General features: G+C 39.7%; 5 protein-coding genes across 8 annotated transcripts in view; 3 read left to right on the forward strand and 2 right to left on the reverse strand.

Moving 5' to 3' along the window:
- Nucleotides 1–23,694, forward strand: part of LOC105384052 (protein prickle-like) — a 333,604-nt gene that overhangs the window by 139,779 nt on the left and 170,131 nt on the right. The window contains exon 1 of one of the 3 annotated variants that reach the window (XM_048627921.1): nucleotides 126–273. The exons of the other annotated variants lie outside the window; for them this stretch is intronic. Coding sequence (XP_048483878.1) covers nucleotides 128–273 — 146 coding nt within the window. The 5' untranslated portion in view covers nucleotides 126–127. Of the gene's footprint in view, nucleotides 1–125; nucleotides 274–23,694 lie in introns of those variants that run through there. 3 annotated transcript variants of the gene reach the window in all.
- LOC119690341 (general odorant-binding protein 2) lies at nucleotides 5,079–8,260 on the forward strand. Its single transcript, XM_038106326.2, has 3 exons — nucleotides 5,079–5,405; nucleotides 5,726–5,906; nucleotides 7,766–8,260. The coding sequence occupies exons 1-3, from the start codon at nucleotides 5,274–5,276 to the stop codon at nucleotides 7,942–7,944; spliced, it is 492 nt and encodes a 163-aa protein (XP_037962254.2). The 5' UTR covers nucleotides 5,079–5,273; the 3' UTR covers nucleotides 7,945–8,260.
- LOC105382036 (pheromone-binding protein) lies at nucleotides 9,522–10,805 on the forward strand. Its single transcript, XM_011551852.3, has 3 exons — nucleotides 9,522–9,694; nucleotides 9,854–10,034; nucleotides 10,415–10,805. Exons 1-3 carry the CDS (start codon nucleotides 9,554–9,556, stop codon nucleotides 10,594–10,596), a joined length of 504 nt encoding a protein of 167 aa, XP_011550154.3. The 5' UTR covers nucleotides 9,522–9,553; the 3' UTR covers nucleotides 10,597–10,805.
- Nucleotides 11,374–12,702, reverse strand: LOC105382010 (general odorant-binding protein 1). The gene is made up of 3 exons (XM_011551827.3): nucleotides 12,531–12,702; nucleotides 12,021–12,201; nucleotides 11,374–11,619 (listed from the first exon to the last, which is right to left on the reverse strand). Exons 1-3 carry the CDS (start codon nucleotides 12,660–12,662, stop codon nucleotides 11,438–11,440), a joined length of 495 nt encoding a protein of 164 aa, XP_011550129.3. The 5' UTR covers nucleotides 12,663–12,702; the 3' UTR covers nucleotides 11,374–11,437.
- LOC105382009 (general odorant-binding protein 1) lies at nucleotides 15,099–19,402 on the reverse strand. Of its 2 annotated transcripts, none has more exons than XM_048627926.1 (3): nucleotides 19,002–19,402; nucleotides 16,299–16,479; nucleotides 15,099–15,497 (listed from the first exon to the last, which is right to left on the reverse strand). In XM_048627926.1, the coding sequence occupies exons 1-3, from the start codon at nucleotides 19,248–19,250 to the stop codon at nucleotides 15,310–15,312; spliced, it is 618 nt and encodes a 205-aa protein (XP_048483883.1). In that variant the 5' UTR covers nucleotides 19,251–19,402; the 3' UTR covers nucleotides 15,099–15,309. The 2 variants fall into 2 exon arrangements, with proteins under 2 accessions (XP_048483883.1, XP_011550128.3); XM_011551826.3 differs by lacking the exon at nucleotides 19,002–19,402 and adding an exon at nucleotides 16,772–16,947.

Below are 23,694 nucleotides of genomic sequence, written 5' to 3' on the forward strand. Positions count from 1 at the left end.
AACACCCACAAGGCTGATCACCCTGGTAGCTGATCTTTGATCAGCTGTGTCTTTCCGAGTGTGTGACATTAGTGACATTACCCATAAGCCTGATCACCATACACCACTGGGGTGACTCCGGGTGACCATGAGCTCTCACTGGTCGTGGATGAGCGGCGCGGAGACTGCGGGGGCGGGGGACTACATCTACAGCCCCCCATCGCGCCCCTCGCGCCCCCCGCACCGCCCCCTGGTGAAGCTGGCCAACAACGCGCATCTACATGTCTTCTCCAGGTTTGTGTCTTGGCTTCATTTATGTGCTGGATAAGCAGGTGACCATACTTGCTTAGGCCTAGGTAATCCGCTGGTGACTGATATTCCAAGTGGAGCGCTACCAGTCTTTTCATGCCACCATCATAGACCTTCCTGTATTATATTCTCGCCTGGTTCTTACCTGGTTTATTTTCATAGCAGTAATCATTAAAGTAAGTCCTACGTAGTCTTCTTTTCCACTCTCAGGATGTCAGGGCTTCCTCGGTGACATTTTCACAAACGTGTTCTTTACATTTGCATAATCAGCATATATATTTGCTGATTCGTCTTCCCCTTAAAAGATTTGCTCATCATGTACCTATAACCTACGTATTATACTCATCATTATTATCACTAGCATATGCAAAACCATACAATTTTTAGCTACCTTAAACTTTAGTCTTCCATTTTGCACGATAGGTCGATCCAGCCTTGCTCTTAACCAATCCATAACATTGCAGAGATGTGAAATCGTGACTGAAAAATAAGATTTTACATTAATTTTGTCTAAGAATGTGCATTGCATTAAATAGGAGTCCCAACATGTACCTAACTTAAATGAATGCACGTAGAAAGTTAATCATGCAAACATTACAACCCCCGCCATGAGACCATTTGTCGTCCGCACACTACTCCGCGAATACTAAATATTATTTATGTGAAACTTAGATTAACAATATATGAACAAGATGGAGAGGAGTAGAAGAAAAGGCTCGACAAATACCACCCCGTTTCTATCAATGAGATATTTTGAATTTGTCCAGTTAGAAGATTCATTCCTGGTTGTCATTACGTGGAACTTAAAACGGTTTGACCGTAAACAAAATATGGACAGTTTTTTATTAATCTGTATAAAAATATTATTACATTACAACATCGACATCTTTTTGTTCGTATATTTATCATTTATATCATTTATTGTTATTCTATTCTATTCTATTCTCATAGGGGGTGAAGTTCCTGTACGTGGCTCTCTCGAGTGGAACCTTTGTACATATCCCCTTGATTTCAGCTCAGCCAGCCTAGCTCCCATATTGTTAATCTAAGGAAACCCCCGAAGGTTAGTGCTCATTAGCATCCACAAACATGGCTGTCATGAAAAATGGCTGAATTCCCAACTGAATTCACTTGCAGTTGTTGGTCGGTAATGACCTCTGACACTACAGTTTGTTACTTATGGGGGGGGCCGGGCCTTATTGCTTATGAAATATGTGGAATATTTTCGTTGAAACTATAACCTTTGGTACCTTCATAAATATTACTAATGGTTATTTTTACTAACGACTTCCAATTATTTAGGTAACTACCTGATAGTCTTTCAAATTTGCTTTTTCAAGCATAGTTTACTGAAATTCACAAATGGTCCTATTGCCTACACCATACGGGGTGTTATTGTATATTTTTCAAAGAAAGTGCATTAGCTCGCATACATGGCTGTTGACAAGGTGATGAATGGTAGCCAGCACTCGGCGGATTTCATTAAAACTTGTAGCTAGAGTCGAACAACGCTAACATTGCAACGGGTAAAATATGTTTCTTTTTTTTTACTTTACGCTAAATTTTATTTTTTTCCTCAACTTCTAGTGTCCCACTGCTGGGCAAAGGTCTCTCCCTGAACTTTCCACTTATCCCTTTCTTGGGCCTGCTCACACCATTCCGTGCTAAAATTGTCCAGGTCGTACCGCCATCTCATTTTTGGTCTGCCTCTGGGCCGGCGGCCGTTGTTGGGTATCCATTGGGTGGCCTTTTTTGCCCACCTCCCCGGCTGCATACGGCAGACATGCCCCGCCCAGTCCCACTTCAGTTTAGCCAAATTTTATGAATGATATTTTTTTATTTCAGATCCATCTTGTGTTAGTAAGCTTATGCTATGTTAGTAACAATTTAACATTACAACCACAAACATTTGTAAAATAAAATAAAACAACAATAAATATCACTTATTAAGCTTCAGATGTATGTACTCAGTGAAACGATTGCGTAGTTTAATGAAGAAGGATAACGGCAATGACATAAATTGCAATCATGTGGTTGCCCTTATACATATATATTTTTTGTTTTGGCACTTGTTTCTGTTGCAAAGTTAGCGTGGTTGGTCTCTACAGCCGTATACCCTGCCGTAGCTACAGCACGGAGCGTCGACTGCAATGAATTTTTCATACTTTGTTGTGACAAACGGCGGAATAATTTGTTATTTCGTCTAGCATTGGGCGCCGGTAGTGGAACGGTTTGACGAGAACTGTCGACTTGTGCTTATTTATTGTATTTAACCATAGTATTAAATTAATGCACATTTTAAATAGGCTCATGATTGGCACAAACTTGTCTATATAATATATTGGGGTACCTTAGGATAGCATCAACAATAAAACTACAATATCTAAAGACCTTGGTCATTAAAATCCCCCAATAATTTGCAGTTTCTTTATTTAAAAGGTTTCCACATGCTTTCCCACATATCCAATTTAAACACCAAACCTTTTCCCTTTCAATACAACTGATCATCACTCACCCGGCCAATCCCGAATGGTATTCCACTTCTATCACTTACGTACGGGACTTCTCGTGGCGGCGCGAAGGAGGTGACTGGCAGTCGACTCACGTAGCCCATTCCTCGCTCCAGTGAGTCCGCGGTGACTTGCACATCGAGTCCCCCCCGCGCCCCGCCCCGCCCCCCGCTGGCTGTGACGCTGGTGAACGGGGCTACATCGGGACTTGACTTTGTGCATTTTTAGGGTTCGTTGCCAAATTGCAAAAAAATGGTATTTACCAATAGATTCGCCATTGCTGGGTGTCTGTCCGTCCGTATGTCACAGCTACTGTTTTTGGTACTATATACCTATAAGTAATACTGCTGATACTTGGTTAGTACATAATTATTTTCTCTGAACGTCAGATTCATTCATAGTTCACAATTTTCACACTAATAAGCTATAAAGAATATACGTATATGCGACTATAGAATTAAGTATAAAACCATATCTAGTTAGGAAGTGGGATTGCCTGTTCGGGTGTGTTATTTATTTTGCTTACACAAGGGACAGCCTTGAAAAATGACACTTTTGCAATATTAATACTAGTTTATTAACTCACATGAATTATAATTCATTATTCAGAGGTATTGTCAAGTTGCACTGAGAAACACTTCGAACAATAGATGATAACATGTTGAAATGTAACGTAGGATAACCATTGCATGCCACAAATTGTATATGTACAATGGTACATACCATGTACATACCAATTTGTTAAATACCATGAACAAAAGAACATTACTTATATGCTTATTATTTTATTTCACTCACTCCCTTTTACAGGAGTGAACTTTTTTTCTATTTTCATTCTTAAACGACGAGAAAGTGGACTGAAAACAATTTATGGAAAGGACGGGTTTGAAATGGGTGCCCAATTCGTTTCGACATGTTTCGTTATAAATGTTCTATATGGGACATACCCTTTTAACGTTTTTTGTATAACTTACTTTCGAACCCAATTTTCCCAAACGTAGATTTGTCTTTCGAACTAAATGGTTCCGTTCTTTATTGACTTAATTTTTGTACTAAAGATTTATTTTTACACATTTTCTGTAAGCAACTAGTCGCTACGTAACGTATGGTTTTGTACTTTTTTAGATTACATATTTCAGACAGTCGTCCCCGTAATTTATGTAAATGCTTATAAATAAAATCTCAGAGATATCATAAAGAAGAATCGGCGGCTAGGGGCTGGCAACTCCCGTAGGTGTTGCCAGGGCGATGGAAAACAATTCCCCATTCCGCGCACGTAGGGTTGCCAGGGGCGATGTGTGGCGAAAAAGCGCGAGTTGTTTTATATGTAAATTTTTATATTTTTTCCGGCACAAGTGGCAGTTGTTGTTGTCATTCGTTTTGTTTTATTATTAGACGTGTAATGGGGTGCGCAGGTGTTTGTGCGTCGCGACATATTTTTTGGGGACAGAATTTCTAAAATGGGTATTCTCCATCTGTAAATATGGAATGTACCTACACAAGTACACAGCCGGGCTATTATATTTTACCATCAGTGTAAAGAAATAAAAATATCTTCAAACACTTCCGCATTATTTTGTTTTCCCGATTCAAACGCTGAAAGGTTTCCGAAGAAAAATGCTTTTTCTGAACTTTTCAGACAGTTGGCTGTAGCTGTCAGGTCCACACTCATTACACGGTTTGACGGATTGTGTTGCCCCCTCTCTCCCTCTCTTTTCAGTAACCCCTAATGATTGATGATCCCTGTTCGTGCCTAGAAATATTATGCCGTTTCTTTATCCCGGCTATTGCTAAGGTGTTTTCCGTAAGAAAAGTTTCCTAACGATAGTTTGGAGTTTGAATATTTCTCTTTATCCTTGTTATTTGGCTAGTTTCCGCGGAATATGACCAAGTATAATGGAAAAATAGGATCGTTGTGTAACACGTTTACGAACATGGATATAGACATATTTTCCCAATTAAGTAAGGAAATCAAAGTAAATTTTTGCTTTGAATTTTATGCACAGAATGGGATCTTAACTCTATCTCCGATACGTGTATAGTGTTAGCATGGTAGTGACCCGACGTCGTCCTCGCACAAATACAGTGGTTATCTCTGCTCTTGCTCCGAGTAATAACCCACAATCAGCCGCCCCCGCGTCCTCACCTCCGTGACTTGCTGAAAACTCTTCATTCATACAAACTAAATTAGCAAAACTGAACCTGCATACCACTTCTAACCTTAAACAGTGCGTTTAAAGTTGATTATCCACACTTGAAAGTATACCTAAAAGCTCTTTTGTATTTAATTAAGATATTCGCAACTAACTTGCTAAACATACAATTTGTTACGATCAAACACATCATCATGGCGTAATAGCACACTGATTAGATGGCCAAAAAAAATATCACTTCAATATAACGAAGCGTTTTCCCGACTGTTAGCCCTTCATCTGTCAATATTTGATCGAGGAACATCCGGTTGTTGAATTCAAGATGGCGTCAGTGTGGAGTCTAGTTGTCTGTGGTCTGATGATGGCGGCGCTTCCGGCGGCGAGGGGCACGGCGGAGGTCATGTCGCATGTCACTGCGCACTTTGGAAAGACCCTGGAAGAATGCAGGGAAGAAGTAAGTACATGATCACATTCATTATACATTATAGTTGAGTTTTAATAACATAATATTTCACATTTTCCCATTTCCTATATTTTTTCATTTCCTTACGTACGAGTAAGGACTTAACCATCAATGATATACTCGTACATGATTAACTTCACACTGACTGAAAACCATGTAATCGGTAACAGTGACCAATTAAACTATGTATCATCATCTTTAGTCTTCACATTCCTACTGCTGCGGCACGGGTCTCCTTCCAATGAAGGAATTGTTTTAGGCCTAGTCCACCTCGCTGGTCTGAAATTAAACTATAAGTTAACCCTTTACAGTCCGGCCTCTCCGGAGAAATAATGGAAGAGTTCCACCACTTCTGGCGCGAGGACTTTGAGGTGGTGCACCGCGAGCTGGGCTGCGCCATCATCTGCATGAGCAACAAGTTCCAGCTGATGCAGGACGACGCGCGCATGCACCACGAGAACATGCACGACTACATCAAGAGCTTCCCCAAGGGTGAGTGCTGGGACCGCTGTTGTTCTTCATATTTATTGAATGATTTGGTTTTCGGGTTGATGATAGTTATTTTGTTACTTACTTACTTACTTACTTACTCCGCTGGCTCAGCGACCCGAAGTGGATCTTGGCCTCCGACATTAAAGTGCGCCAATCTTCTCTATTCTGTGCCAATTCTGACCAGTCGGACACTTCCAGCTCTTTCAGGTCTTTGGCGACTTCGTCCTTCCAGCGGTATCTCGGCCGCCCCACCGGGCGACGCCCAGAAGGTTGACCAAGATATGCTTTTCTTACGGCTCGATCCTCTCCCATCCTCTCCACATGTCCTAGCCAGCGGAGTCGGGAAGATTTTATTTCTCCGATGATGTTGGGCTCGGACACTATATTTTCATAGTTATTTTGTTGTAAAGTGATATTATAACTTGAGTGATAGTAGATGATAACAGATGAAGAATACAGCATCGTTCGTAGGAGGAAGTATAGAATAGAATAGAATAGAATAGCCGTTTATTAAATTTCATTACATTGACATAAGTACTTAGAATTATTTACAATTTTTTAATTTTATATTTAAATTATTACTATTTCAATTTTTTTTTTTTTTTTTTTTTTTAGTTCTGTTAAACGGCCTCCCAGCACCATAATAGTGTAGGGGTTGAGGTAGTGTTCTCCAAGGTTACCAGCCTTTCTAGGAGAAATAGGAGAAATAATGATCACATTATCAGTTTTTTATACATGGTTACAATTTTGATTCATTCAGTATTTTATTTATTTACAAATAAGTACCTATATATTTAATACTAATAATATAATTTATTCATTACATAGTTATGTTAAATTAATTGAATATTATTTTTTTTATACTACCTAGTATATTTTAGTTTGTTTACATTAATTATTATTAAAATACAAATAAAATGCATGCATTCAAATAACATTTCTAACACATTTTAATATTTTTATCATTAACAATAATTATATTATACCATCATATACAACCATTGATTTTGCTAGTTACTTTGTTAATTTAATTACCTACTATGTTTTAAAAGTACCTACTTACAAATTAGTTTCATGCATTTTTTTTTTGTATACACTTCATGACTTTTATTTATTTACAATGTTAATTAGGTCTACACACATTCACTATAAGTATTATTAGCGTTTTTGCTCAGCTGACACATAATATTTCAATGTTCTCTGGAACGCGCAAGTCTTCTCCACATGGGGCACCTGGCTCGTAGCTCGTCGTCCCAGCGCGCCAGCGGCCGGCCCACTCTGCGCGACCCGTCTCTCGGCCACCACTCGGTTGTTCTGATGGTCCACCGGTTGTCTCCCATCCTCATTACGTGCCCTGCCCATCTCAGTTTATTTATCTGTGAAGTCTCCAATACGTCTTCTACTTTTGTCTCGTTTCGTATATCTGCACTTCTCACTTTATCTATCTTTTTTAAGTTCATCATGCTCCTTTCCATAGCTCTCTGACATGATGTCAATTTTTGCTTTAATGCCTCTGTAAGCGTCCAAGTTTGTGACCCATAGGTTAGGGTGGGCATGATTACTGAGTTGAATACTAATCTTTTTAGTGATAATGCAAAGTTCCCTTTGAATATATGTTTGAGGCTCCAGTATCTTTTCCAAGCAATGTTGATTCTTCTATCTATTTCTTTAGTCATTTTATTACTAAATTAAAATAATTGACCCAAGTATATATAGTCAGTTACGCTTTCAAGTTCTTTATTGTTTATTGTAATTGGGTCATGGGGTAGGTTAGCCATTATTTTAGTTTTTGACTCATTCATAGTAGGAGGAAGTAAAGAAACAAAACTTCATTAAAATTTCATGATAATTCCTTTCAGGTGACCTCCTCTCAGAGACGATGGTGAGGCTGATCCACAACTGTGAGAAGAAGTACGACGACATCGACGACGAGTGCAGCCGCGTGGTGAAGACGGCTGCTTGCTTCAAGAAGGACGCACAGGCTGAGGGCATCGCCCCCGAGCTCACCATGATAGAAGCCGTGCTAGAGAAGTACTGAGAGATGTTGGTGATGATGATGATGAAGATGCAGGTGTTACAAGAGGCGTGGATGGTGTTTAACAGTCTTCCAAGGTGTTTTAAAGTTTAATTTGTCAAGGTTTATTATATCCAAGAAAGAGTAGCAGAAGAGCGTATTTAAGAAAATACACATAAGATAATAACTGTAGAACATGTGTGCCTCTTGTATCACTACTCGTATCTTGATCAATAATACAACGACGATAAATGCATTAATTGGATCTGAAGCTTATACATTATTAGTTGTAGTTATCTTTGATGAAGCAATCATAATAAAGAGATTATGACCACTGAAACATTGTTTTAGTACTTATTTAATGACTTATGAATGTGAATGTCATCCATAGGGTTTTATTATACCTTTATATGAAACCTAAAGGTTAGTTAGATAATTTATTCATAACATCGCATCGAGCATTAAAATTTGCTATCTTTATTTACGTTTCGGCATAGGTACAATAGCATATTTTAATACGAATGCGGTAAGTGGGTTATTCATATTCTCTTATTACAGTCGTGTAGGCGTAGTGTTTTCACGATTCGTAGTGGAGTGCAAATGAAGGAGTACGATACTGGAATTACCATCCACACTAGAATAATACAATGTCTCCTAAAATCTGTAAGCTGTCGGGCCAGTGGGCCGGCCATATTGGCCGAAGAACGGTAAACGAGTTCTCGAGTAGAGACCACGAACAGGGAAGCGTAGCAAGGGATGATTTGACTGGCAGCCGGTAGTGGCTGGACGACGAAGGCCAAGGACGAGTGTCTACGAGTTGATCATGATGTTGGTGAATAGACTCGTACGAATTTTTGAATACATTATTAAATTTGTGAAATATACCTAGAGAATAATAAATGAATGCCAGTTCAAATAAAATACCTACTTATCTACCTAAAATATAATTATAAATTTCTTTAACTATGTATCTCGAATATACACTGCCGGGCAATGAAAAAGTTCCACTCACAAAATGCTGACAACAAATTAATTACCCCAATTTTTTCAAAGATTTAATCTAAAATAGGAACAAAATATTACCGATTTTAGTTGGTAATGGTAATATCCTGATGCTCTGTTAAATGTACTTCAATGTTGCAGAAGACGGCATTAAGCTAGCCTTTTCCGTTTAGAAGTAATTTGGTGCTTTTCTCAGTGGAACCTTTTCATTGCCCGTGAGTGTAACAATATATCATACACAACCGTTTAGGTGTGCGTAACCCGCTTTTTTCCAAAAATATATCTAGGTAGATTCCTACGCACATGATATTTTGATGAGAGGCGACAGTGGAAATTAATGTGAACAGAATAACAGAACTCACCAGCATCACTGATGATCTGCATAGAACTGGGCTGAGCCTCCGCGTTCACTAATATAGAGCCTGCGACTGACGTTGCAGAGGAAATCAAAATGACACCTCGCGCTTCAATTAGAACCCAACGACTAATTAAATCATTCAAATGAACGAACTAATAACCCGTCAGCAGAAATCAAGAGTAAACACACACCATGCAATCTGTAATTAAAACATGGCCAGGTATAAAAGGACCCGATGATTTTTCATTGCGTAAAAACAAAGGTTTGGTTTTAATGGTGAAGATGATAACGAAAAAGCTAGCATGTTTGATGATGGTGTTGATGTGTGCGTTGAAGAAAGTGGAGTCTTCGGCCGATGTGATGAAAGGACTATCAGAAAATTTCGGTAAAGCCTTGGGTGACTGTAAAAAAGAGGTAAGTAAAGAGGCAATATAATTATATTAGTTGTTTAAAAGGTCTTCCTGAAAGTGCAAAACAACATGGATACAGTTACATAAGTTCTCAAGCCAAGTCAATAAAGCTAGACTGTAAGATCAAAGGTGCAGAACACTAAACCCCTCCATCACTCCCCAGCTCGACCTGCCCGACTCCATAATGACGGAGTTCTACAACTTCTGGAAGGACGACTACGTGTTGTCTGACCGGTCTACCGGCTGTGCCATCATCTGCCTGTCGAGCAAGCTGGACCTGCTGGACCCCGACGGGAACCTGCACCACGGGAACGCTAAGGACTTTGCGCTTAAACATGGAGCTGGTTTGTGTGACTTTTGGCTTAGGTTAGGAGAGCTATAGGTGGCTTTGGGACCGCTAACAGACAAAAATAAGTGCTCGTTAGATTGTTCTTTGTCATCGCGGGTGCCATATTGAGATCTCCACTCGCAATGCTTTCTAACCACTTCTAATCGTTCATCATCATCAGCCAATAATCATCCACTGCTGGACATAGGCCTCTCCAAGGAGCGCCACAACACTCGGTCCTAGGCCTTCCTCATCCAACCACACTACCAGCTACCCGCCTAAGGTCGTCGGTCCAGGTTATGGTCAATATCCTTCACTAATTTCAGAATCCTAACATTCATCTAGCATATTTTGTCCAGCCGATGAGGAATTAAATAAAAAATCCAAATATTCCAGATGAAGGCATGGCAGGCCAGCTGGTGGGCATGATCCACGAGTGCGAGAAGGCGGCCCCGGACAACCCTGACGCGTGCCTCAAGGTGCTGGACATCGCCAACTGCTTCAAGAAGAAGATCCACGAGCTCAAGTGGGCGCCCAGCATGGACGTGGTGGTCGCTGAGGTGCTGGCTGACGTCTAGAGACAACTGATGATCGACCTGATGACTTGAAAAAAATTTCTGAACGAGAATAAAAGCGCGACGATTGGTGGAGAAAAGAGGAAGACAATTGTCACATGTATTTTTTGTCGAAAGAAACTTGAAATGACCCTGGCATGTTTTAATGGTATTTGATTTGTATTTTAGTTTTTAAGTGTATCTTGAATAAAAATATTAGAAGCACCTGAAAATGTTTTAATGTTTTTCTTTTTTGAATATTAATAACCTTTTACCTACTTCATGTAAAATATAGGTTATACTGATCGAACTGATACATTTTCTGATCAAAAACCTAATAAATAACTTTATAATAATAACCACCCAATCGAATAAAGGGCTTGCCTATTGTATTTTTTTACCTTATGCAAAACCTAAGCAAGAAATGTTAACAATGAAACTTTTGTGAAATTAAGTACGACTTAATGATATGCTAAAATATTTTGTAATCCTTATTCACATGACTAAAACGATGATACCTCCCTACTTGTAAGTTGCGTCCTAGACAAAATTTTAAGAGCAACATGTTGCACTATGTATGTATATCTATGTGTATACGATATTATGACACTCTTTCTCATAAAGATAACATTGTTTAGTTATTGATATTATGCCACTGATTTTGATATACGATTTTCATACAGATTGGCCTTTTCAGACGATAAAGGAGCTTTCATTCTATATTATATTAAAAATTAAGCTTCACAAATGAAACATTTTATTCCTTAACCTTACTAGGTATTAACGAATAAAAACAAAAACTTCACAAAACAACAATTTTATTCATCACCCCCCTCAACTTAGAGAAGTACTTATATGCCCCTTCCTACATGTCAGTGAGCACCTCCTCAATGATGACATCGATGGTGGGCGCCCAGCCCAACTCGTGCACGCTGGAGCGGAAGCACTTGGCCACCTCCAGCGCGCGCTGGCACTCGTCGGAGACGGCCTCGTGCTGCTTCTCGCAGGCGTGGAGTACTTCGACTAGCTTGGACGCCATGCTGTTGTCTGGAAGAGAGGTTGGGTTGAGATGATAAATGTGAAGATAATAGTTAGAGGAATGTCTGTTAGAAAAGCCGTGTTGTTTCCATAACCTTAAGGTCCCGAAAAGACCTACAGGAAGAGGAGCAAAGGCACGATTGAATGTCATTAGCAGTAATTGGTGGCCTACCCCATCTTCGGTCGGTTTAGTTAGAATGATTAATTAAACTAATAGCAATGTTATTTATCATTGGAACAAATGATAACCGTCAATGCAGATGCAGTCTGTATTACATACGGTTATCAGAATTTCATGCAGCTTGAGATGCCTAACAATCCGCTGGACTGTCGACCTTAGACAAATAACTAGTGTGGTTGGATAAGCAAAGCCGTTAACTATACTAGTGGCTACAAGATGCTGTACCAACCAGCGCCATGCTTCTCCGCGAACTCCTGCGTGTTGCCATGATGCAGCTTGCCGCTGGCGTCGATCAGCTCCAGCTTGCGGCTCATGCAGAGGATGGCGCAGCCGAGGTCGCGGTCCAGCAGCCCGTACTCCTGCCGCCAGTAGTGGTAGAAGTCGCCCACCAGGTGGTCCGGCAGGTTCAGCTGGAATAAGGGTGGTGGGGGTGAGATGGACTGTTGTCGAGGAAGAGGATTTGAGCAAAATTATGTACGGCAATAGGTGGATGTGTTCAGTCAGATTGTATTTCTCTACTAGAATAATTGAGTATATCTGTCTTAAAATACAGAAAGTTAGTTACCTGCGCCGATCTGCCAGTTTTATAAGATAAGCGCACATCAGCGTTGGTTCATAAATAGTACGAAACTGACAGATGAGCGTAGAATCATATTTAGCCAGCTTCCTTTATGTATAGGGCCTACTCTTATTGATACCAGAAGTAGATAATGCTATTGATAGAATATTTCTGAGTTACCTCATGTTTACATTCGTTCAGCACTTTAAAAAAGCCCGAAGTTATATCTTTCATGGTCTCCTTGGATCCCTCAGCCTCCATCGCCGCCAGGGTCAACAACACCACAGCACCAAGTTTCACTGAAAACCACATCGTGTCAGTTGCACTTTTCAAATTGAAAACAAACAATACCATACGGAAATCTACTGATATATCTACGCGTTTTTATGAATTTTCATTGTGTTTAATTACTGGTTAAATTTCTTGGGTTCCGTCCACGATTAATATGCTTTTTAGAGAGTATCTGGTCTGGTGATGAATATACTCACCTGTATGATGAATTTTACGCTTTATACCTACTTATAATTTTAATTTCTATATTCCAGATCTTTGATAAACAAAACGAACTGTATATCAAATCTCCAGATAAATAATTTCCCTTGTGATTTTCAGAAATCTTTCATAAGCTGTGAAGATTTTGATTGATAAGGTAATTCCGATGTAAAAGCTTCTTACCTTCGTCACGTAAGGTGGCGGTAGGTAGTCGCGACAAAAATTTCCATGTCAATAGCTTTTTGTTTTTTTATAATTATTTAGATAGTAAGACTCAGCGCAATAACCCGATTTGCACTTGACTGCTTTATTCATTAAAGAGTGTAACTTGGGCGTTGGTGACATTGTTGGTTTAATTATCAGTGGCGGTTGTCACAGTGGTTAATTAACAGCGGTTAATAAGCGGTTAGCCACTTCTTTGTGAAGAGTTTTGTTTGTTTTTATCATGAACAAAGCGGACTCGACTGTACCATCAACGACTTTTATATTTTTTATTATTCACAATGCTTTCAAAATTTAATAATAATAGATGAATTAACAAAATCTTTGAACTGGCTATAGGATCGGGAAGAAATATAGTATTACATAACTACACAATCTACATATACTTGTTCAAAATTTTGGGAAATAGGTAGGTATTTGATAAGCTCTTGTCCGATTTAGACATGGAAATTCCTTTTCTAATTATCCTATCGAAGGCAATAATTATACATAACTATGGCGTATCGACGCGATTACCTCTCCGACAGGACAATTGAGCTTATTACGGCCGCAGATTAGGCATGGAATGTACCTAGACTGCCTCGGTACTATAAGTAGTGCCTATGAGTACAGTCAGCTGCAAGTCATACGTAATATACCTACAGGAGAAACTCCTCAATACTTTGATGCACAGATCATCTCTAGGTATCTAACGTTGACATCGGGCCGCCGCAATGAATTAAACATCTTCAGTTCTATTTATGTTGGTACCTTCTATGCTAGGGATAAACCTTTTCAATCCATATTATTACTATCTTATTGATACAAGTCATTATATTCAATGCTTTTATACAAATCGTCAGCTAAAACTTTCCTACGCAGACTAGAGCTCTCAAACCTATCGAACGCCCCAACACTAAATCCTAGAAACGCTTTATCTAGCCACCACCATACCCGCCTGCGTGCATATACCCACAACCATATTCTCACACAAGACACACGACTTTGCTTACCCAAGTACACCAGCAGTATTGTCCGGCTTCGATCACTGATCACTATCAGCCCCTTATTGCTTATTGTGGTCGCCGCAACGCAATACATTTGGCCCTCAATAGATTGTGTAAATTAGAGATTGGCCTGTTCAGTCTAGGACTATGGGATAACCTGTCTTAGCGTTGTTTAGTGGTTAATAGGCTGGGGCGGCCATTGTGGCTAGACTGGCTAGGTTGATGAGATTGCTGTTTGTTATCTAGCTGTGTTTATCGCCTGGCTGGGATGTTGATTTGGTTCGGCTGGTTTGGTTCATCGTGAGATTATGGATTTAATGTGTAATTATTACACCATCGTCGCTCTATTATCCTTTGTTGAATATAATACCTATTTAGATTTATAAAAAGTTAAGCATTCATTTGAATCTGTAAATTTTTTCGTTTGAAAAGTAGGTATACCTAACTTATTCAGTTACAGACTATGGCATTTGTCTGATATACATATAAGTACACGACTCACCTATTTAGTCTTAATTTAAATTACTAAAAGTTTCTCATCTAACAGAGTTTGTAAGCGTAGATATACGTTACCTGAGCTGTACCATTGACACCTGTGTCTTCCAATGTTTGCGTATACATAAATATACAAACAAAAACAGTTCGTCTGTCCATTCCTGTCACGATCCAGTTAGATAAAACAATAAAACTAAACGTAACACTAACTTTTCCTAACCGTAGCGTTTGAAACTAACCGTTATTTGAACCGGCATAAATGTGAAACTTCGATGCATAATCCTGAACGTTTCCTATGAAGCTGAAGAAAAGGGAATCTAGAACTAATGCGGTTGGTAATAAAGTTTCTTCTGGGAAAGTGTAAGTTGAATGTTGTAGACAAGGTTCAGGTTTTCGGGAGATTGAAACACTGGCTGGAAGCGTTTTTATTTCGTTTTCATTTGTTTTTTCATCGATTTTGCTTTCACTTTTCGAGTATTTATTTCTAATTCGGTACTTGTATAGGTGCTATAGGTAGTCATTATAAATTAAACAAATTTTATTTCAAATTAAATAACTTTTTATTAACTCACTTGCTTCCACCACATTACAAAAAAATACTGACGGGAGGTGGAGAAAGACTTCAATTTAAAATTATTCCTAAAGCCGGCAGTCGTCAAATTTTAAACCACAAACGCCGCCTCCTTCCAGCAACCAGCCAGCATCCTCTCCGCACTCCTTATTCTGAGGACTCCAGCAGTCGCAACGAAGGAGGCTGCAGCCGCTCAGTTCTTGAGCTCGGTGATGACCTCCTCCAGCACCACCTCCATGGACGGCGCCCACTTGAGCTCGTGGATGCGGGTCTTGAAGCACTTGGCCATCTCCAGGGTGCGCGCACACTCGTCCGGTACACTTGCCGCGCCCTGTTCGCACTCGTGGATGATGGTCACCAGTTGTTTGGCCATCGTGTCGTCTGTGGAGAGGAGAAAGTTGAGTTGGTATTGAAAGAGTGTATAGAAGTTGGAAGATAAAGGGGTTTTGGGCTAGAAGAACTGATGACTGTTGAGGTAAAGAGATTCTCTAGAGGACACCATGAGCAAACCTAGCACCGGACACCCTACGGCTCATACGAAACCGATTAATGTAAATCGCTAGTTGCCACCTTTGTATTTGGTGGTATTTAATCACCTTACTTTCCATGAAAAACTACATAAGCTCCAAGAAACAAAAATACCTACAATAGTTATGGAATTAAAACAAAAATATCTATTACTTATAAATTCATTAACGATTTATGCAGCTTGTAGCAAAATTTTGTGATGTCAAAGTTAGATTATGCTAATTTAATTCGTGACTAATCTGAAATTCATGTCCATGGAAACCATAAATTACCGACAACTTTCAGGACATTTTGATTATATCAAGGGGCCGGACTGTCTTCCTTATGTTGTATATTATTTTTATCTATTTATACTAAATGTAAGAGTTAGAGTACACAGCTGTATACAGAGCGATTGAAGACTGTTTAAAAAATATCTACATTAATTACAGCGCGGAGAGGATAGGGTAGATATAAGCTTTGACAAAATTGCGCGTATTGCATTTATGAACGAATGATAGCTATAAAGAGAAGATTCAGAGCGTGTTCTTGTCACAATATATGAATGGCTTCTAAACCAATCGCGATATTTTGACACATTCCACTCGCATCTATCATAACACCATTCAAGAGGACCTAAAAAGAGTCTTATGCGAATTTTTCCTCTGCACGAACCTGCGCCATGCTTCTTGGCAAACTCGTGCGCGTTGCCGTGGTGCATCTTGAGGTCCTCGGTGACGAGGTCGAGCCGCGCCGCCATGCACATGAGCACGCAGCCCATCTCGCGGTTCACCAGCTCGTAGTCCTCGCGCCAGAAGTTGTAGAAGTCCTGCATCACTTCGTTGGAGATTTGCAGCTGGAAGAAGTGAGGTGTATCTACTGATAGTGAGGGTTTGAAGGGGACTTCAGTGGAAGAGAAGATAGATGGAAATTGCTATTGAACCAAACTTATAAGTGGTAACATTGGCTTATGCCATGAAAATACCACTTATAGTCAACTACTGCCAGCTACCATGGAGCTGATTGAGGATCCTTAACATTATGAGAACATTCAATAGTATACTTAGAAGACACTTGGTAACCTGTTAGGAATCGCCTCTGACCACACGTTTAGTGGTAGGACTCGTGTGTACGAAGCCAGTACTTACATCTTTCTTACAGTGCTCCAGAGCTTCCGTGAACCCAATCGTCAACTTCTGCATGATGTCCGCTGATGACTCAGACTTCTTCACTTGTATAGCGACCAGTAGAGCGCAATACACGAACCGCCGCCATCTTGAAACAGTCGAATCGGCCATCTTGATAATCCCACTAGGCGTTAAAATTAACACTAACCTTTTTAAGACGTGTGAAATCCTTTTATACAGATTTAAGGTGACAATTAAAATGAAGATGGATTGTTAGGTACGTTACATTGTCGCACGTTGTTTAATGACCAGTGTTGGGTCCTTCACGACTATCTAAGCAGTTATTAAAACCTTCGTTAGGAAGTCTGAATGAATTGACGGAATAGTGAATGAGTTTACGTAAGGCTAGTCGGATGTCGGAATTTCCCTACGCCGTGTACAGCTTACTAGCAAATTGGATAAGATTTAGTTAGTCTCTGCTATGTCGAGTAAATAATAGTAATCCAGCCAGCCAGGCAGACTTAGTGCCGTGATAAATGTCACCCAGTCGACAGTGTGTTATCCTAATGGAAGGTAATCCGCGACGCCGACACGGCATTAGCGTATTCTAACTTTGTAGCTGTGTGTTTCCATTGTATTCTACGAAATACATACATTCTATAAAAACGTATTCCTGCTAATTTGTTAAATTGACTTGTCGTATTGCTGCATTGCATTATAATGATGAGATAGTACGTGTGATATACCTATGTGTGGCATTTTTCTTAAATTAGTGTAAAAAAAAATATTTCAGCCGCCACTATACAAGTATGTATACAAATAGGTACATATTTATTTAACGCATGATGGGGTGCAACTTTGACATTGTCCGAGGAGTAGGTAATCGTTCGAATAGTATGCGTTTTATGGAGACGCGCTTTACTCGCCACACAAATTCATACCTAGTCTCCACTGCTTGACCTGTGAGGTAAACTCCCGCATTCCGGCCCCCGTGCCGTCATCCCTCGTCCTACGCGCCCTGTCCCGGCCCCGACAGGGCGCGCGTCGCATCTTGTCGCCATACGTCGCGCGACCCGGCGCATGTCAGCTGAGTTGCGGTGGTGAGAGGTTATTCTCTCCGGGGTTGGATACAGCATGAGATACGTCTACGAAGTAGGTACTTATTGTTAATAAAACACGCGAGTAGTTTCAAACAGACTGACGTTTATTGTCACTTTGACACAAGACATACATTAGTTACTGTAACGAGATAATAGATGGCGCCACATACATTCTATAGCACAGTTTAGACTATTATTTTAATACATATATACTAATACCACCACTTATTAAAATAATCTAAACACAGCTACTTCTTTACATCAACAATACCAATTTTCTTAACAAATTTACTATGCTTCTCTTTACATAAACTTTTAGTGAACAGATCTGCTGGCATTTCTACAGTACTCAAATAATTTATTTTAACTTGTTTATTTTCTACAGCCTCTCTGATAAAATGGAATCTTACATCAATATGTTTGCTTCTTTTGTGGTACATAGAGTTTTCTGTAAGTTTCTGGGCACTTTGGTTATCATTATACATTGTTATTGTCCCATTTTTCCTATTTACCAGTTCATGTAAAATGTTCTTAAGAAAAATAGCCTCTTTACTGGCCTCACAAATAGCCATATATTCGGCTTCCGTACTTGATAATGCAACAGTTTGTTGCTTTCTACACTCGTGGGAAACTATACATCCTGAGTATATAAAACAAAAACCTGTATAGGAGCGCCTATCAACAGTGTCTGACGCCCAATCTGCGTCAACAAAACCAACTATGTCTGATACATTTTTTACATACATTAAACCTAACGATCTTGTACAGCTTAAATATCTTAGCACTCGTTTTGCATGTTTCCAATGTACTTCATTATAGCATGTATTAAACTGGCTCAAATAGCTCACACAAAAAGATATGTCAGGTCTAGTTAGAACTGCTAGGTACATTAGACTCCCTACTAATTGTTGATAAGGATATTGACTCGACACATTCTTTCCTTTTTCTAGTTTTAAATTTACTTCCATAGGTGTCTCTACACTTTTACAATCTTTCATATTAAATTTTAACAACAATCTTTCAATAAATTTTTCTTGATCCACACAAATCTTATCTTTTTCTATTTTTACATTCATACCTAAACACTGCTTCAATTCACCTAAGTCTTTTAACTTAAAGCTGGCACTTAACTGGCATTTTAGGTAATCTACATCTTTGTTACAGTTCGAAAACACAAAGAAATCATCAACAAAGAGAGCTATATAAGTTTTATCACTACTGTCACATTTTACAAATAAACATGGTTCATAAGCAGACTTCTTATAACCTAGCTCAATTAAACAATTTTCAGCCTTTTTATACCAGGCTCTTGCTGACTGTTTGAGTCCATAAATGGCCTTTTTTAACTTTAGGACTTTACTCATATTAGCTTCACATTTTAAATTCTGGGGCAATTGCATATACACAGTTTCATCGAGATGGCCATTTAAAAAGGCAGTTGTGACATCAAAATGTCTTATATTTAAATCTAAGTTAACACTAATAGCAAACAACAGTTTCAAAGTTGAATATTTAAGAACCGGCGAAAAGGTTTCATTATAGTCAACACCCTGTACTTGGGTAAAACCTTTGGCCACTAATCTGGCTCTATATCTCACTGTATCATCACTATTTAACTTCTTTTTATACACCCACTTACACTGAACAACACAAGCATCACTGGGTCTGTCCACTAGCTCCCATGCCTCATTATCATGGAATGACTGCAGCTCCTCCATTGCTTGGCACCATTGTTCCCGTTCTGAGCAGTTCATCACATCTTCATAGGTTAAACTTTCTTCAAGAATGTCTTCATTAGTCACGCACACATTACTGAAACCATATCTTTCTGGCCTTTTTCTCTCACGCTTTCCCAAGCTGGGTTGCTCAACTGGCCCGAGTTGTACAGCCTCATTCTCAGGTTCATAAAACTCATCAGCACTGGATGAACTTGCTGTGCACTCACTATCAGGTACATAAGTACTGTCATTCGGATCTCTTAGTGATTGCTCTTGTTCTTCCTCCTCTGGTACATCTGGCTCCTTCTCCCTCACGACAGCCCGCGTCATTTCACAGCTTGATTCCATGACAACAACATCTCGGCTGTTCACTATGCGCTTTGTGACAGGATTATATAACCTATAACCCTTTGTGTTCTCTGCATATCCAAGAAGTATGTATTTTTCTGCCTTTTTGTCCCATTTGAGTCTCTTTTCCTTTGGAACATGAGCCATTGCCGTGCTCCCGAAGACACGTAAGTGGCTAAGATCTGGCTTCCTCCCTGACCAGAGCTCATACGGAGTTTTCTGTAAGCCTGAGGCCAAGGTTCTGTTGCGCAAATATACTGCCGTGTTTACAGCTTCAGCCCAAAATTTCTTCTCCATATTAGCATCAAATAGGAGGCACCTGGCTCTTTCCACTATTGTGCGATTCAACCTTTCGCACATACCATTTTGTTCCGGCGTGTAAGGATTTGTTTTCTGGTGTATAATGCCACACTTTTTCATAAAACTTTCCATATTGGCTCCACAGAATTCCCCACCATTGTCTGTTCTCAGTACCTTGATGCACTTCCCTGTCTGCTTTTCCACCATAGCTTTAAACTCCTGGAAGTATTTCATCACCTCGCTCTTTGACTTTAATAAATAAATGAATGACATTCTGCTGTAATCATCGACAAACAGGAGAAAATACCTTGACATTCCTATTGAGACAGTCTCCATGGGACCACAGACATCCGCATGCACCATTTCTAATACATCCTCACTTCTGGTACCTTTGTGAGAAAATGGTTGTCTCGCTAGCTTTCCTTCACAACATGTGACACACTGGAACTTGTCAATTTCTGCCTTGTCAGGGTAAGAAATTCCCTCCACAGCGCCATTCTTCATACTGTTCAAGTCTTTACTGTTGATATGGCCCAACCTTCTATGCCACAACATACTGGTTTCCTGCATTGCTGTGCCAACAAACAGACTTTCTTGTTTTATGTTCAGTTTATACACTCCATTTATTAACTGTGCTTTCCCAACAAGTACATTATTACGATTGTATATTCTGCAAATGTCTTCACTGAAAGTCACTTTGTTTCCATTTCTGATCAACTCACTAACTGATAGGAGATTAGTTGTGAGGTTAGGAATGCACAACACATTTTTTACTGTGATATCAAACTCTGAACCATCCACTAAAGTCGTCAACTTCGTGTTTCCTGAGCATAATACTGGTACTGTAGTTTGGTTAGCTACTACAATCTGTTTCACGGACGAGTTGAAGGTAATATCGGATAAACACTCTTTGTCGGAAATCATATGAGAACTGGCACCTGAGTCGATGTACCAATCCGTCTTCTTGTATGTCGAATTCATGTAAAACGTGCTAAACACTGTACTTTCTTTGTCTTTTCCGGTGTAATTGCACTGATTTTTATAGTGTCCGATTTGTTTACATTTATAACAACGAATTTTCTTGGTGACATTGACAGGTTTCGAAGGTGACGTTTTAGACTTTGACATTTCTGCAGTGCCGCCATTATATTTCTTGCGCTGCTGCCAACTTTTCGATAAAAAAGCGCCTTCAGTGCTGCCAACCTCCGCACTCATATCCAACAATTTAGATTTGATGACGTCTGTGCTAACTGTCATGCCAGAATGTTCGATAGCCATTATCATTGGGGCAAATTTTTCCGTTAAACCGGCCAACAACAAACATCCGACCCACTCATCAGTAATTTGAAATCCTGTTCCTCGTAACTTATGCGCCGTATCTACTATCTGAGTCACATAGAAAGTCATGGACTCACAATCTTCTAGCCGAATCGATATAAGATGACGCAGCAAACTGATTCTTCTTTGAAATCCTGAATCATCGAAGAGTGATTTCAGGCGACTCCACACATCCTGAACTGTCTTTTCATTCTTGATATGAACATATAACGACGAATCTATTGTCATTATTAATTTCGCCTTCGCCTTTTGCGCGTCGGTGTCCACAATGGCGGTACTTGCTGCTGCGGCTGCATGAGCAGTCTGGCTGGCGGCTGGCTGTTTTTTATTGATGTCCACTCCTTCTAGAATGAGGAAGTTCTCTGCGGCAAACGCCCACTCATCGTAGTTCTCACGACCCTTAAGTTTTGGGACGTTGACGATGTAACTGCCGGCCATTGTTCAAAAAACGTAATCTTGATGAACAAACTTTTTCACCACACAGCTTTTTAATCTGAACAAATCTAGTCCGGCGGATAACTTTACAGTTACGAGTAACCACTGAGAGTCTATATTTCACAAAATATCAACGTATTTTCAGCTTTTAACGCGAAATATGGTACTGGGCCCATAACCTAATAAAACACGCGAGTAGTTTCAAACAGACTGACGTTTATTGTCACTTTGACACAAGACATACATTAGTTACTGTAACGAGATAATAGATGGCGCCACATACATTCTATAGCACAGTTTAGACTATTATTTTAATACATATATACTAATAATTGTTTCAGATTACTTACGTACATTACGTAGGTGCGTGAACTTTGCATATGCTAACTGTAATTGCACAAAATTTGCTAAATAAATTGCATTTAAAAGATAAAAGAAAGGCGCGCTATTTACACAGATAGATAACTTGTAGGGTAACCTGTTCAACATAGGACATATGATCACAGATGTTAGGTACTACATGACGGTATGACGATGCTATGTGACACGTTGGAGTGATCGACCGTAAAGGTCACTCAGTATCCGCTTACCCCATCCACTCCCTCTGTACCACTATTACCACTGCCATAGAGGTTATTTTATAATACGAGCCAGTATTAAATGTTACACGCATGCCTGTGCGTAGAAATGGCGTTTGAATATTAAGTGGGATACGCAAGAACAATGGACGCATGTTTATTGCGGGGAAAATAGAATATGAAGGACGCGCTTGAAATCTTAAACACTGGATTAGTGGCTATTGAGATATTTAATTGAATCCTCTGAAGATTTATGTCTGAATTACATAGTTTACGTTAGTACAATATTACAGAATTTTTCATAAGTATTCCATGCAACAAATAGTTCGACTAGACATCATTAATTGTGTTGTAAAAACCGAACTATTGCAGTTAAAATAACCAAAAAATATTTCATTTCCGCTACATTATGAGGCTGGAAACAGTCCAATATGTTCTGCGGTCACCCGCGAATGTACAAATGATCGCGAGCGGACGATTTATGCGGATTGACCCTTTTTAATTATGCGAGCGAGTGCCGGCGCGGGGCGCGCACCCTATTGTACTGTCGAATGTGCGGCGCTGGATGGATGGACCGCCAGTTGAGATGAATTACTCATATTATACTCACCACTTTAAATAATTCATCACACACATCATTAAATAAATATAAATTAAGTAGTTAAGTAAGACGACCGAATGGCGTAGTGGTTAGTGACCCTGATTACTGAGCCGATGGTCCCGGGTTCGATTCCCGGCTGGGGCAGGTATTTGTTTAAATACAGATATTTGTTCTCGGGTCTTGGATGTGCCCGTAAAATGGCAATAGGCCCGCCCCCTATTCCATTGGGACTAACATAACACTCAGGCGAAAAGTGGGTGCAGCAATGCACCTCTGCCTACCCCGCAAGGGAGTACATTAGTACAAGGCGTGAGTGCGTGTGTGAGTGCGTGTTAGTTAAGTATTTATGTATTATAAATCGAGCTTTTATGCTAAGGTATCTACAATAGAATGTGTTTAGCTACAAAACATAAAATGTGTACCTACCTAACCTATGTACCTAATTGTGACTGTATGTGTATGCTAACATTTCAACTTCATTGTTTCAGGTAAGACACAAAATCCAGTGACATCAATTGGCAGCGCT

This window comes from Plutella xylostella, chromosome 19 (assembly GCF_932276165.1).
Source record: "Plutella xylostella chromosome 19, ilPluXylo3.1, whole genome shotgun sequence".
NCBI lineage: Eukaryota > Metazoa > Arthropoda > Insecta > Lepidoptera > Plutellidae > Plutella > Plutella xylostella.